Source organism: Dermacentor variabilis, chromosome 9 (genome assembly GCF_050947875.1).
Source record: "Dermacentor variabilis isolate Ectoservices chromosome 9, ASM5094787v1, whole genome shotgun sequence".
NCBI classification, from domain to species: Eukaryota; Metazoa; Arthropoda; class Arachnida; order Ixodida; family Ixodidae; genus Dermacentor; species Dermacentor variabilis.
This window is the reverse complement of record NC_134576.1, coordinates 29051466-29065249: the sequence shown is the minus strand read 5'-3', so window position 1 is coordinate 29065249 and position 13784 is coordinate 29051466. Positions and strand designations below refer to the sequence as shown.

At 51.9% G+C, this 13784-nt stretch overlaps 1 protein-coding gene across 1 annotated transcript in view; it reads right to left on the bottom strand.

Annotated features, from left to right (window-relative positions):
• LOC142557966 (putative sodium-dependent multivitamin transporter) overlaps positions 1 to 13784 on the bottom strand; it is an 80876-nt gene that overhangs the window by 30826 nt on the left and 36266 nt on the right. Inside the window, exon 8 of the mRNA XM_075670142.1 lies at positions 12699 to 12784. Coding sequence (XP_075526257.1) covers positions 12699 to 12784 — 86 coding nt within the window. The remainder of the gene's footprint in view (positions 1 to 12698; positions 12785 to 13784) is intronic.

Genomic DNA, 13784 nt, shown 5'->3' with positions numbered 1-13784 from the left:
TCGTTCTCGATACGTAGGCGGGCGAGCTGCCGGGCTTCTTGGGCCCGCTGGAGAGGGCTAGCGACGTAAACATTCTCTTGGTCAGTGACGTGCGGCAGCATGGCGTCGAGCGTCGTCGTCGGGTTCCTGCCGTAAACCAGCTTAAACGGCGTGATCTGTGTTGTTCTTGCCCCGCCGTTGTATGCAAAGGTTACGTACGGCAGCACCGCATCCCACGTCTTGTGCTCGACGTCGACGTACACTGCTAGCATGTCGGCGAGGGTCTTTTTGAGGCGCTGCGTGAGGCCATTCGTCTGCGGGTGGTACGAAGTTGTCCTCCTGTGACTTGTCTGGCTGTATTGCAGATTGCTTGGGTGAGCTCTGCAGTAAAAGCCGTTCCTGTGTCGGTGATGAGGACTTCTGGAGCACCATGTCGCAGCAGGATGTTCTCGACGAAAAATTTCGCCACTTCGGCTGCGCTGCCTTTCGGTAGAACTCTATTTTCAGAGAAGCGGGTGAGATAGTCCGTCGCCACTACGATCCACTTATTTCCGGAAGCTGATGTCGGAAACGGTCCCAACAATTCCATCCCGATCTGCTGAAAAGGTAGGTAAGAAGGCTTGATCGGCTGTAGTAATCCCGCTGGCCTTGTCGGTGGTGTCCTGCGACGCTGGCAGTCGCGGCATGTATTGACGTAACGGGCGACATCGGCGGTTAGGCGCGGTCAGTAATACCTTTCTTGTATCCTCGATAGCGTCCGGGAGAAACCGAGGTGCCCAGCGGTCGGATGGTCATGTAGGGCGTGCAGTACTTCTGCACGCAGCGCCAACGGAACAACAAGAAGGTAGTTGGCGCGGACTCGTGAGAAGCTATTCTTCACGAGTAGGTTGCTTCGAAGCGTGAAGGATGATAATCCGCGCTTAAATGCCTAGGGAAAACGTCTGTGTGCCCTTGCAAATACTCAACCAGGCCTTTTAGCTCCGCGTCTGCTCGTTGCTGTTCAGCGAAGTCTTCCGCGCTTATTATTCCAAGGAAGACGTCGTCATCCTTGTCATCTTGCGGCGGCGGGTCAATGGGAGCGCGTGATAGGCAATCGGCATCTGAGTGTTTTCGTCAGTACTTGTAGGTTACAGGGATGTCGTATTCTTGTATTCTGAGGCTCGACCGTCCAGACGTCCTGAAGGGTCCTTTAACTTAGCTAGCCAACACAACGCGTGATGGTCGCTGATAACTTTGACTGGCATGCCATATATGTACGGGCGCAATTTTGCTGTTGCCCAAATGATGGCGAGGCATTCCTTTTCCGTCGTAGAATAATTGCGTTCCGCTTTTGACAGAGACCGGCTAGCATAAGGTATGACCCGTTCATGGCTGTCTTTCTTCTGGACTAGGACGGCACCGAGACCCAGGGGTCTGGCGTCAGTATGGATTTCGGTATCGGCGTCTTTGTCGAAATGTGCAAGTAACGGCGGCGAATGCATGCGTCGTTTTAGTTCTTCAAGTGCGTCAGCCTGCGGCGTTTGCCACTTGAACTCGACATCAAATTTGGTTAGATGCGTTAGCGGCTCAGTGATGCGTGAAAAGTCCTTCACAGAGCGCCTGTAGTAGGCACACATACCAAGAAATCTACGCACTGCCTTCTTGTCGGTGGGATGCGGGAACTTTGCGATGGCAGCAGTTTTCCGCGGGTGGGGGCGCACTACGGATTTGCTGATGATGTGGCCTAGGAACAGAAGCTCATCGTAAGCGAAATGGCACTTTTCAGGCTTCAGAGTGAGGCCTGATGATTTGATGGCCTCTAATAGTGTCGCAAGCAGCCTAAGGTGGTCGTCGAAATTTTCGGCGAAGACAACGGCGTCATCCAAATAAACAAGGCACGTCTGCCACTTCAATCCTGCTAACACCGTGTCCATGACGCGCTGAAACGTTGCAGGCGCCGAGCACAGTCCGAATTGCATGACTTTGAACTCGTAGAGGCCGTCTGGCGGGATGAAGGCGGTCTTTTCGCGATTTCTGTCGTCGACTTTTATTTGGCAGTAGCCAGACTTGAGGTCCATCGACAAGAAGTATTTAGCGTTGCAGAGCCTATTCAATGCGTCGTCTATCCGAGGATGAGGGTATACGTCCTTCTTCGTGATCTTGTGCAGTCGACGATAATCGACGCAGAAGCGCAGGGTTCAGTCCTTTTTCTTCACTAGTACTACAGGAGAGGCCCACGGCCTTTTCGACGGCTGGATGATGTCGTCGCGCAGCATTTCCTCGACTTGTTGCCTAATAGTTTCACGTTCTCGCGTCGAAACTCGGTAAGGACTCTGGCGGAGTGGTCGAGCGCACTATTCGATTAATATGCGATGCTTTGCAACTGGTTTTTGTCGAATCCTCGATGACGTCGAAAATCAGTCTTTGTATCGTCCGAGTAGACTTCTGATCTGTTGCTGCTTACTCATAGGAAGACTTGGATTCACATCGAAGTCTGTTTCGGGGACTATGCTCATCAGGGTAGATGCGGCTGAATCCGAGGACAAAGGCATTGCTGGTTTCCACAATTTCCTCGATGTATGTGATTGTCGTGCCCTTGTTGATGCGCTTGAACTCTTGGCTGAAGTTGGTTAGCATAACTTCCACTTGCCCTCTGTGGAGTCGAGCGATCCCGCTTGCGACGCAAATTTCACGGTCGAGCAGTAGATGTCGGTCGCCCTCGATGATGCCTTCTACGTCAGCGGGTGTTTCGGTGCCGACGGAAATAACAATGCTGGAGCGCGGCGGGATGCTCACTTGATCTTCGAGCACACACAAGGTGTGGTGACCACCAAAGCTCTCCGGTGGTATCGCTTGATCTTGCGAAAGCGTTATCAATTTCGACTTCAGGTCGATGATTGCGCCGTGTTGGTTCAGGAAGTCCATGCCAAAAATGACGTCTCGTGAGCACTGCTGGAGGATAACAAAGGTGGCAGGGTAAGCCCGCTCATGAGTGGTAATTCTTGCCGTGAAGATTCCAGTGGGCGTAATGAGGTGTGCTCGAGCGGTGCGAATTTGGGGGCCCTCCCATGCAGTCTTAACCTTCAATCGGGCGGCGATGTGTCCACTCATTACGGAGTAATCGGCTCCTGTGTCGACTAAGGCAGTGACTGCTGGGCCGTCGAGAAGCACGTCGAGGTCGGTGGTTCTTTGTCTGGCGTTGCAGTTGGGTCTTGTCGACGGATCACGGGTGCGCCATGTTTAACTGAAGCTGGAACGCCGCGTCGTCAAGTCGACTTTCGTCGGTGTATTCTTGGCTTCCTGACTTCGTCGAGACGGCGGCGTGTCGTCATTAGGTCGTTGAGATGGTTTCTTCGCCGTCTTCGTCGGCGGCGGAGGATCTTCGTCACTTCGACGAACAGCAACCGGTGTAGATGCGGTTGCTGTTGTTTTAGTTTTCCGGATATGGGCTCGCAGAGCGGCCCCGCGCTGGGCCGGTGTATGGCCGGCGCTGCGGCGACAGGTAGCGGCCTGGTGACGGTGAACGGGACGGTCGTCGAGGGCTCCATTGAGTAGCGGCGAGGTAGTCGGCGATGTCGCGTGGGCGCTCTCCAAGGTGTGGTCGCGGCGCGTTGACGGCGAACCCTCTAAGTCCCATGTCGAGGTAATGGCATCGGCGATACACATGGCCGGCTTCTCCGCAGTGATAGCAGAGCGGGCGGTGGTCGGATGCTCGCCCAATGTCCATCTTCCTCGCGTAGGTGCACTGGGCGACGGGTGGGCGTGCTGGCGGCGGCGGCGGCTGCGGACGACGGAATTGCGGCGTTACAGGGCCCTGGCGCAGTCGCGGAGGGGGGCCGTGACAGCGTGCGACGGCGGCGTAGGTCATCGTTCCTGGCTGGGGCTGCGGTAACTGTGGTTGCACCTCAGGAACTCTAAGCGATCGCTGAACCTCATCTTTCACGATGTCGGCGATCGAGGCCACTTGAGGCTGTGACGAAAGCAGGACCTTGGGCAGTTCTTCGCACACATTGGCCCTGATGGTGTTTTGCAGGTCGTCGGAACCCAGTCCTTGGATGGCGTACTGCGGCGTGAGCCCCTCGCGGTTATGTGACCGGGTGCGCATCTCCACAGTTATCTCGATTGTCGATGCCTCTGCAGAAAACTCAGCTACGGTCTTGGGCGGGTTACGAATAAGTCCGGCGAAAAGTTCTTGCTTGACGCCCCGTATCAGGAAACGGACTTTTTTCTCCTCCGACATTTCCGGGTCGGCGTGCCGGAAAAGACGGACCATCTCCTCCATGAAGACCGCGAGCAGCACTCTGGTTTCTAGTAGTGCTTGAGCTCGCTCTTTTCTCACGACGCTTGTAAACGTTTGCAAGAAGCCGCTTCGGAACAGGTCCCACGTCGTTAAGGTGGCTTATCGATTCTCGAACCAGGTCCTGGCGGCGTCTTACGATGCGAAATACCATGCGGCGGCTTGTCATCGCTGTCCCAACTGTTAAACGTAGCGACCTTCTCATACGTCTCCAGCCTGCTTTCCGGGTCCTCAAATGTGGAACCGCGGAACGTCGGTGGCTGCCTGGGCTGCTGCAGAACTATTGGAGCTGATCCGGCTGCCATTGGGGCTGTCTTCTTGGTCGTCTCTGGACGAACTTCTCTGGCGATCTTCTTGGTAGTCTCTGGTAGAATTCCGTGTTCCGGGGGCAGCTGCTGTAGCCGTCGGCTTGCTCGATGTTCCGGGACGGCGCTGGGGTTGTCTTTGTGGTCCGGGCTTGGATTACGGCTTGTAGGGGGCGTCCTGTACATGAACGTAAAGCACCTCCACCAGATGTCACGTGGTCGTGACGTTGAATAACACAGTAGCAATACTGTGAACGACAAAACTAACTTTTATTGGTGGAACCTGTGCCCACAAAACAGGCTACACTTAAGGCGCCAATACACTTCGACGTGACCCGGCGCGCGCGGTGGTTGCGCTACGTCACGCCAGGTCGGCTACGCCGCGTGAGGCGTAAATCCGTCCCCCTACAGTGCAGCGCCGCGCCCCTGCCGCAGATGAAGTAGCGCATGCGTAGAACACCGCGCCGCTCCGTGGCGCCTGTCGTGGAACATCGAAACAAATCTTTCGCGCGCTTTCTCTGTCGGTAGCGATTACGACCGCGGACCGGACTGTTGCTCGGTGATGGCACGGATGCAGACACATTCCGCAAGACGAAATTAAGCAGGAGACACACGGTACGATTCGGCGTCCGATCCGACGTGCGGCGCCACATGCACCGGCATGCGGCATACGACGATTCAGGGCACACGGTGCGTGTATCCGAAAGATTGAGCAGCGCGTAAGCTCCGCCCAGATACAGCCCCCCAGCTTCACTTCATATCCACATCGAGAAACACAATACAAACAACTCTGCACAACACTGCTTCGCTTTACACGAACACTGTCAATAAAATTATGCCCCTGCGAGTGACGGAACACTTCACAGCGGCGCGTTGTCTACTGACGGCTCCGCCAACAACCAGTGATAGGGCCGGTAGGCCTAGCTAGGCGGACGCTGCGGCCGACGGCGCTGGCGATCCAACGCGAGCTCGTCAAAGAGCGCTTATTTTTGCCAAAACTATTAACACTTTACATTTAGGTCGCCCGTAATTAAATACAATTGGTTTACTCGACGCAGTCGTTGCGAAGGGCAAACGTGCAAGCGAAGCGAGCATCCTCCCTCAGACGGTCGGTGTGTGCTGTCTGCCCGCGAAATGCCCTCGCGTCACGGCTCCCGATCTCGCCAGTAGCTTGGTGCTAGTGTATTAGGCGCTGCTTTGCATAACAGGCACACCTTCGAGATAATTTTACTGAACTGGTAACTATTTCGTGTCGGAAACAAACTGCAGCAGGCAATGAAAAAAAAATAAGAGACTGCGAGAAACCGGCCAGCCAGCGCCGCCTCCGTGGAGGGAACGTCAGAGAGCGTCACATGCCAGCCACGCTGTCATTGGCTGCGGCCAAACGACGGTGCGGTTGTCGGACGCGTCGGACGATGAAAATCTGCCCGGTTTGTCGCACGCCGGACGTCCGATCAGGCGCTTCGGCACGGCAAAACACCTCGATTGCGGCTGCCGTTCCGGTGCGTCGGACGCCGGGTCGGACACCGAATCGGACCGTGTGTCGCGTGGTCTGCGTCGAAAGAGGAACAGGTCTCTCTACATAACGCAGACACGTAGCCGCTGCCACTCCTTTTCGTCGCTTCAACAGCTTTCAGTTCACGAGCATAGCGGTCCCTCAGCCGCTTCCATAGTTTCAGGCAAAAAGGGAAAACAAGACAAACAAACAGGCGCTGAATGAATAGCATATCCAGAGACGTATACACACACGTGTGTAGCATTGACGCTCCTGTTGAGAGGTCAGAGTACATGCGCATCTGCTCCCGCGCGTTGATTTCCCGCTCCGCATCCCAGTAGTTCATTCTTTTGGTGTCGTAGAGACACGGGTGTTGCTGGGCGACGTCCAGAAAGCTTTCGATTTTGGAGCCGCACAGGTCGGGCAAGCTTTCTTGCGAAGAGGCCATCTCGTTCTGGCTCAGCCTGCCGAGTAGTGAGTCTCACCTCGACGAGAGAAGGCGCTAGGCGCTAACTTGCTCGGAGCGGTCGGCGCGAAATGCAGTCGGTTGCATTCGGCGCCGGACGACGTCTGAGCGCGCCGAATGCCGCCGGTCGCGTCGGCGCCAGATGCCGCTGGACTGTAGAGGGTCGTGTTTTCGCAAACGTAACGTCGCTATGACGAGCGCGCGCGCGCGTTACGTCGGAGTGTATTGGCGCCTTTATAGCACAACGATAGCGGCGAACACGGTCGGAGATCGTCGAAAACCTCATCAGCGGGTCAAGCACGTCGGCTTTTATAGAGCAGTCGTCGAATGCTCCAGACTAACCGTTGCGACCCACGTGCGTTCCACAGAATTCTACACCGTTGAGGTCAGGCGATGAAATCAGATAACACAAGGTTCGGCGATAACAGACAGTGGATAGAAGCATCGATAACTTTCCAGAAACCGGATACATGCAGGCGCATCCCGCGCTGTGCGATAACATTTGTTAGGCGGTGAAACGTGATCGCCCGATAAAGATAAGCACACGTGCCAATATAGTTGACTGGAGACGTTTGGTTGATCATGCGGTAGGGGCCCTGGTATTTCAACGCCAGTTTCGGTGACAGTCAAGAAGTAGGGGCTGGGACCCAAAGCCACACTAACGAGCCAGGAGCATAGGATACAGGGGCATGGGAAGTTTCTCGATGGTACTTCTGGTGTTCCTGGTCTTCTGCCGTAAATATACGGAATAGCTTGCGACACTCTTCTGCGTGTGCAACAGCTTCGGATAAGGTAATGGTTTCCGTGGTGTCAGGGCGGTACGGAGTGATAGTATCCATTGTGGAAAAAGGTTCGCGTCCGTACAGGAGAAAGAAAGGCGAAAATCCCGTGGTAGTCTGCGTGGCGGTGTTGTAAGCGTAGGTGATAAATGGTAGGACATGGTCCTATTTGCTTTCATCGGATGCAACGTACATGGCGAGCATGTCACGAAGAGTGTGATTAAAGCGCTCGGTCATGCCATTTGTCTGCGGATGATATGCAGTAGTGGTGCGATCAATGATGCAGCATTCTTTGAGGAGAGCCTCAATGACGTCGGAGAGGAAAATGCGGCCTCTGTCACTAAGTGATTCTCTGGGAACGCCGTGGCGCAGGATGATGTGGCGCAGGAGAAACCAGGCGACGTCACGTGCAGAAGCGCTGGACAGAGGCGAAGTTTCCGTATAGCGCGTAAGCTGGTCGATGGCCACGATTGCCCAGTGATTGCCGTCTAATGTGGTTGGCAGAGGTCCATAAACGTCGATGCCTGCTCGATCAAAAGCACGTGTTGGGCAAGGCAACGGCTGCAATGGGGCGGTTGCACGACGAGGGGGATCCTTGCGGCGTTGGTAAACGATTCAGGAGCGCACATAATGGCGGATGAATAGACACATGCCCCGCCAGTAGTAACGAAGGCGTAGACGTGCGTATGTCTTTAGTACACGTGCATGCGCGCACTGGGGGTCATCATAGAACGCTGCACAAATATCCGAACGCAGATGCTGAAGGATGGCAAGCAACCATTTGCGGCCGTCCGAGAGGTAATTACAATGGTACAAGAGCCCGTCGCGAATGGCAAAGTGATGTGCTTGGCGACGTAATGCTCGATTGGTAGTGGGTGTCGGTGGAGTGGACAAGAAACTTAGCATGGACACGATCCAAGGGTCTTTCTTCTGCTGCAGAAGAATGTCCGTGGCAGCAAGGGAAGACTCGGACAAGGAGGCCTACGGGGAGCTAACCACGTCTTTTAGTGGGGAACGAGACAAGGCATCCGCATCCGAGTGTTTTCGGCCAGAACGGTACAGCACTCAGATGTCGTACTCCTGCAGTCGAAGGGCCCATGAAGGAAGACGACCAGATGGTTCTTTTAAGGACGACAGCCAGCACAGGGAGTGGTGATCAGTTATAACGTCAAATGGGCGTCCATAGAGATACGCACGGAATTAGGTTATGGCCCAAATTATAGCCAGGTATTCTTTTTCTTTTACGGAATAGTTTGTTTCGGTTTTAGTGAGTGCACGACTGGCGAAGGCGACGACGTACTCATCGAAGCCAGCCTTTCTCTGAGCGAGAATGGCACCAAGGCCGACGCCACTGACATCCGTGCGTATCCGTTGGTCGAGGAAACTGGGCAACAGCTTGTAGTTTCGCCGGATCAGGGAGTACACCTTCTTTCGATGCGACATGGCCGAGGATGACCAGCTGCCGGGCGGAGAAGCGACACTTCTTCAAGTTAAGCTGGAGGCCAGCATCGGTGATGCACTTGAGGACGCGTTCAAGTCGAAGTAAGTGTGAAGGAAAGTCCGGTGAAAAGATTACGATATCGTCCAGATAACACAGGTATATCTGCCATTTCAGGCCACGGAAGATGTTGTCCATCATTCTTTCAAATGTGGCAGGCCCGTTACACAGGCCAAATGGCACCACGGTGAATTCAAATGAACTATCAGGTATGATGAAGGCCGTTTTTGGACGGTCTGACTCGGCCACTGACACTTGACAGTACCCGAATTCTACGTCTAAGGATGAGAAGAATTTGGTTCCTTGGAGGTAATCTAGCGCGCCGTCAATACGCGGTAATGGATAAACGTGCTTGCGGGTGATCTTATTGAGTCGGCGGTAGTCCACGCAAAAGCGAATTGTGCCATGTTTCTTTGTGACCATCACTACAGGAGAAGCCCAGGCACTGTGCGAAGGTTTTATGACGCCGCGTTGCAGCGTGTTCCCAACTTGCTCAGCGATTACGCTACGCTCCGTCGCGGATACACGATACGGCCTGTGGCGTAAAGGCGCATGGTTGCCAGCGTCGATGTGATGGACTACTGTGGAAGTACGGCCTAAGCGAGATTGTTGTAGGTCGAATGACGTGCGAAAGCGGTCAAGGAGATCGACCATCTGGGCGTGCTGACTTGGAGTGATGTTGGGATCAATACACAGGGAAAATGTTGGGTCTCACGGTGGCGTGGGAGGAGAAACTTGAAGGGCCAGAGCATCAATCGGAGGAGAAGCCTGGTAGTCAGGCACATCATGAAGGAAGCTTGGTTCGATTTCGTCAGCATAACCAAGACACTCGCCGTGGAGCAGGCTACCAGGGCAAGGAAATAGGTTCGATACATAAATTGCGCTGGAACCTTGATAAATCGCAAGGGCAAAAGGAAGCAAGAAGGGATGACAGCAGGCAACAAGCTTAGACGGCGTGAAAATAACTGGAATTGGAAAACCGAACGCAGGAAACGGGCACAAGTGCGGCCGAGTATGGAGGAATCTCGGTGCCGGAGGTGACGAACACACGACCGGAAGCGTCATCATTGTCTTCAAAAACGGTGTGACCGAATGGCGACAGCGCGAGTTCAGCACGGGCACAGTCTATAACGGCGTGATGAGAGGACAGAAAGTCTCTTCCTAAAATCATGGCATTGGAGCAGCGAGGCAGAACGAACTCAAAATGGTATAAGGTGCCGCTTATAACAACACGCGCGGTACATTTCCCTAAGGGTTCGATCGGCGCAGAGCTTGCTGTACGTAATGAAATGGCCGAATATTACGTCGCGACTTTTCTAAAGTTAAGACTAAGCTGGTCCGAAATCACTGATATTGCTGCTCCCGTGTGTACAAGCGCATGAACGGCAATGTCTTTGGCATAAGCTTCAACGAAGTTCGCAGGAAATAAATCAGATCTTGAGGAGTTCGCTCAGATCACAGTTCTTGCCTCCGGAAGTTCGGTTCTTAGTTTTACTCTCTGATAGCTTCAGGGCGACGGATAAGCGACGACAGAGAACGCCGACGGGGAGACGTAGACCAACAGGTATTGAAGGTTCGGGAAGTAGGAGGCGAGGTTTCTAAGGGCTGAGCGGCAGAAGTGGAATCGGTCAGAGAGTCGAAACCGTTGTCTTGTGCCCTCGGATAATCCGAAGGATGCCATCCGAGCCGGCGGCAAAGCCGTGCTACATGCCCAGGTAGGCCGCACGAATAACAGATAGGCCGGTTGTAATGGGTGCGCCATGGATTGAGAACAGCGGGCGGTGACTGATGGAAATATTGGCGAGGTGGGTGCACGGGCTGCTGTGGCGGCCAGTAGCTGCTAGGAGGTGTATATGTTGCAGCTGCTTGCGGAGGTGAGGGAAAGGCGCTGGTAAGTCTAGGTTGAATAGCTGCAGACAGAGGACTTGGATTCGCGACAACGGCAGCGTGCGTAAGTGGAACAGGCATAGGAGCCGCTCGATGAGCAAGTGGTACGGCGTTAGCGACTTCTTGTATCACCTGACGGAGATCGGGAGACAAGGGCGACTCTGACACGGGACTGACTGGCAGAAGAGAGAGTTGGAGTACCATTTCTTCTCGTACAAATTGCTTGATTTGCTCGAACATTGCTGAACTGCAAGAAGTAGCACTGACGCCATCACTCAGAGCTGAAAGCGCGACGTCCGGAGCGAGAGCGCGGCGCGTAGGATGCCGTTCTTTGCGCAGCTCCCCATAGCTCTGGCAAAGCGTTATGAGGTCGTTGAGCGTCTGAGGATTCTTTGCCAAGATCATTTTGAAGGCGTCATCTTCTATGCCTTTCAAGATGTTCTTGACCTTGTCATCATCGGTCATATCTGGGTTGATACGCCGGCAAATGTCAACTACATCTTCAATGTAGCTCGGAAAAGTTTCGCCCTTTTGTTGGGCACGACAGCGAAACTTTTGTTGAGCCCGAAGTTTGCGCACAGCAGGCCGACCGAAGACTCCTTGAAGTGTCGTTCAGAATGCTGTCTAGGTGGAAAAATCAGCCTCATGGATCAATCAGCCTTATAGGATCAGCCTTATCAATCAGCCTTATATGATATTGTTACTTCGTAGTGAAGATGAAAAGAACAGTCACAAAACTGGGAATTACGAAACATTTATTGAGCGAACCTGTGCCCACAAAATCAAGTCACACTCAAAGCACAATAGTGTCGATCACAATCGGCGAAAATTGAATTTGTGTGACAAGCGCGTCGGCTTTTGTACACGAGTAATCGCAGGTTCCAGAGTAATCGCTGATGCCCGCGTGTCTTTCAGAAAGTACTACTCTATTCACTTCCTGGATACAATCAAATTACAGAAGGTTTGGCGGCAACAGACAATGGATAGAACCATGGATAACACTCGAGAAACTTCCATAGATGCAGGCGTGACCTGCGGTGAGCAATAACCTCTAACCTTTGTTAGCCGGTGAAAAATGGTCACGCGAGAAAGATAAACAAGTACACGCGTCAATATGAAAAAAAACGGAGCGGGACGTATCAGAGGCATACAAAAATCAGACAAAAAGGTCTAAACTGCGTGCGCATGACACCTGTGTCTTTTGTGTATAATAGAATGATGTACAATCATTCTTTTTGAATGATTGGCTCGGCTGACACTCTTTTGAATAAGTGTAGCTCATGTATCAGTTTTGCGTGCTTTGTATGCTGGTGTGAGCTGTGGTGATTATGTTCTCTCTGTCAACAGAATTGTCATAAAAAGAAGCTTATGTCTCTAAATAAATATAAGTAAGTGGCACCTCTCTAGTTTTATTCGTGTTGTCTTCTTCCTTAAGCTTCAATATATGCTTTGCTTATGCGGAACCAACTAGCCCACATAAAGATACTGTTTGATTTTTCATATGGGCTGCACTTTCGAGGCTGGATTATTATGAATTATTATTATTATTAGTTAAAAGATTAATAAAGGATATGCTTAAGCATCACTAAACCGCAGCTGACTTCCGTCAGTGTGAGGTCATGAATGCCAAAGTATTTTGTGTGCGTGTATATGCGGCGTGGGCGCACATGTGTATATTTATGTGTGCTTGTGCGTGAGTGTTTATGTTTGCTTCCTCTGTTTTGCCGACAAAAATATCTTTAAATATCTCCTGGACCAAGTCACTTACAGTTCTCTGAATTTCTTAAGCGCATTTTATCAAACCAGGTATCTTTATACTAGTAATTACTATCGCTTCACGATAACTCAAGATACGAGCCTCGCAGTCAGTTGTGGTATAATTACATTGTAAACCCAAGGTTCCTCAACTACCCAGCGAGCACATTTTCTTTGCTGGAGCCATCATAGAGCAAGCTTTCGCGGGAGCACATGCGACGCCATTCGGAAAGGGATAAAACTGGAATGGCGGCGCACCTCTGTGAGAAGGCCAAGTCTCCTCCATAGCCGAATAAAGATAGGGCTGCAAAGATGCAGGTTTCCTTCTGGCTCTCGCTTGTCACCTGGAATATGGGAAAAAGAGAAAGCGCAAAGAGACAGCATTTATTAGGATGGAAAAGCTAGTGCAATTAGGTGGTACAAAGTTAGCCCGAATGAACATTCTGGCCTAGTACTTAGCATTGGCAAAGCAGTATGGGAATAAACAAAGAACGAGATGAATGGAAACAACTTTATTTTAAGAGAGAGATGCGTTTATGAGCAAGACTACACTGGTGGCTTGACTAAGCAAAAAAGCAGGCTGGGCTCACTGAACATTTCAAGGCGTACATAGTGTCACCCAGCGTTTTGACTACGAGTGTACAGTGGGGAATGAAGATAAACAAAAAATTACCAGCTTTGCTTCAAGTGTCAATGTGTATTTATCACCTGTGATGATGCCCTACACTTTTGAATACTGGCATGCACATTTAAGCGATATGGCCTCCTCTGGGTTGTACAACTATGTGTAGCGAACTTCATCCTGTGTTGCATGCAACTTTATAAACTATTTAAATGAAGCAAAACACACACGAAGGCTATCTGCTACCCATCACATTTTAGTCCATAAGGATGCCTCTGACGATGAGATGAAAGGCCCTGCACTGTTCCAAAAACCTTATATTATGTGTTCATCAACGACAAGTATTTCGTGGTATTGAGGGAAGCTTGTACTATGCAATGGGTGTAGGATACAATATATCGCTTATTATGCTGTGCGCTGTCTTGAATTTTCGCATGCATAGCATCAGGCGTAGACGATGTCGCTTTCTATAAAACGACAAAAATATATTTTTTTAAGAAGTAACAAAAAGTAGAAGACAACGCTAGGTAAGATCCAAAATGTGACCGGTCCGATTAGCTTTCTGTTGACCCCAGTGGTGACATTGGAAAACGCATGCGCAGGAAGGAAGCAAGGAACAAATAGCTGGAACAATATTTTAGGATTCTTGAACGATGCACAATAAACAAACTGGTTTATTGTGAACCACGTCTGTTCACCGAACATGCTTTTCGCTCCCCTAT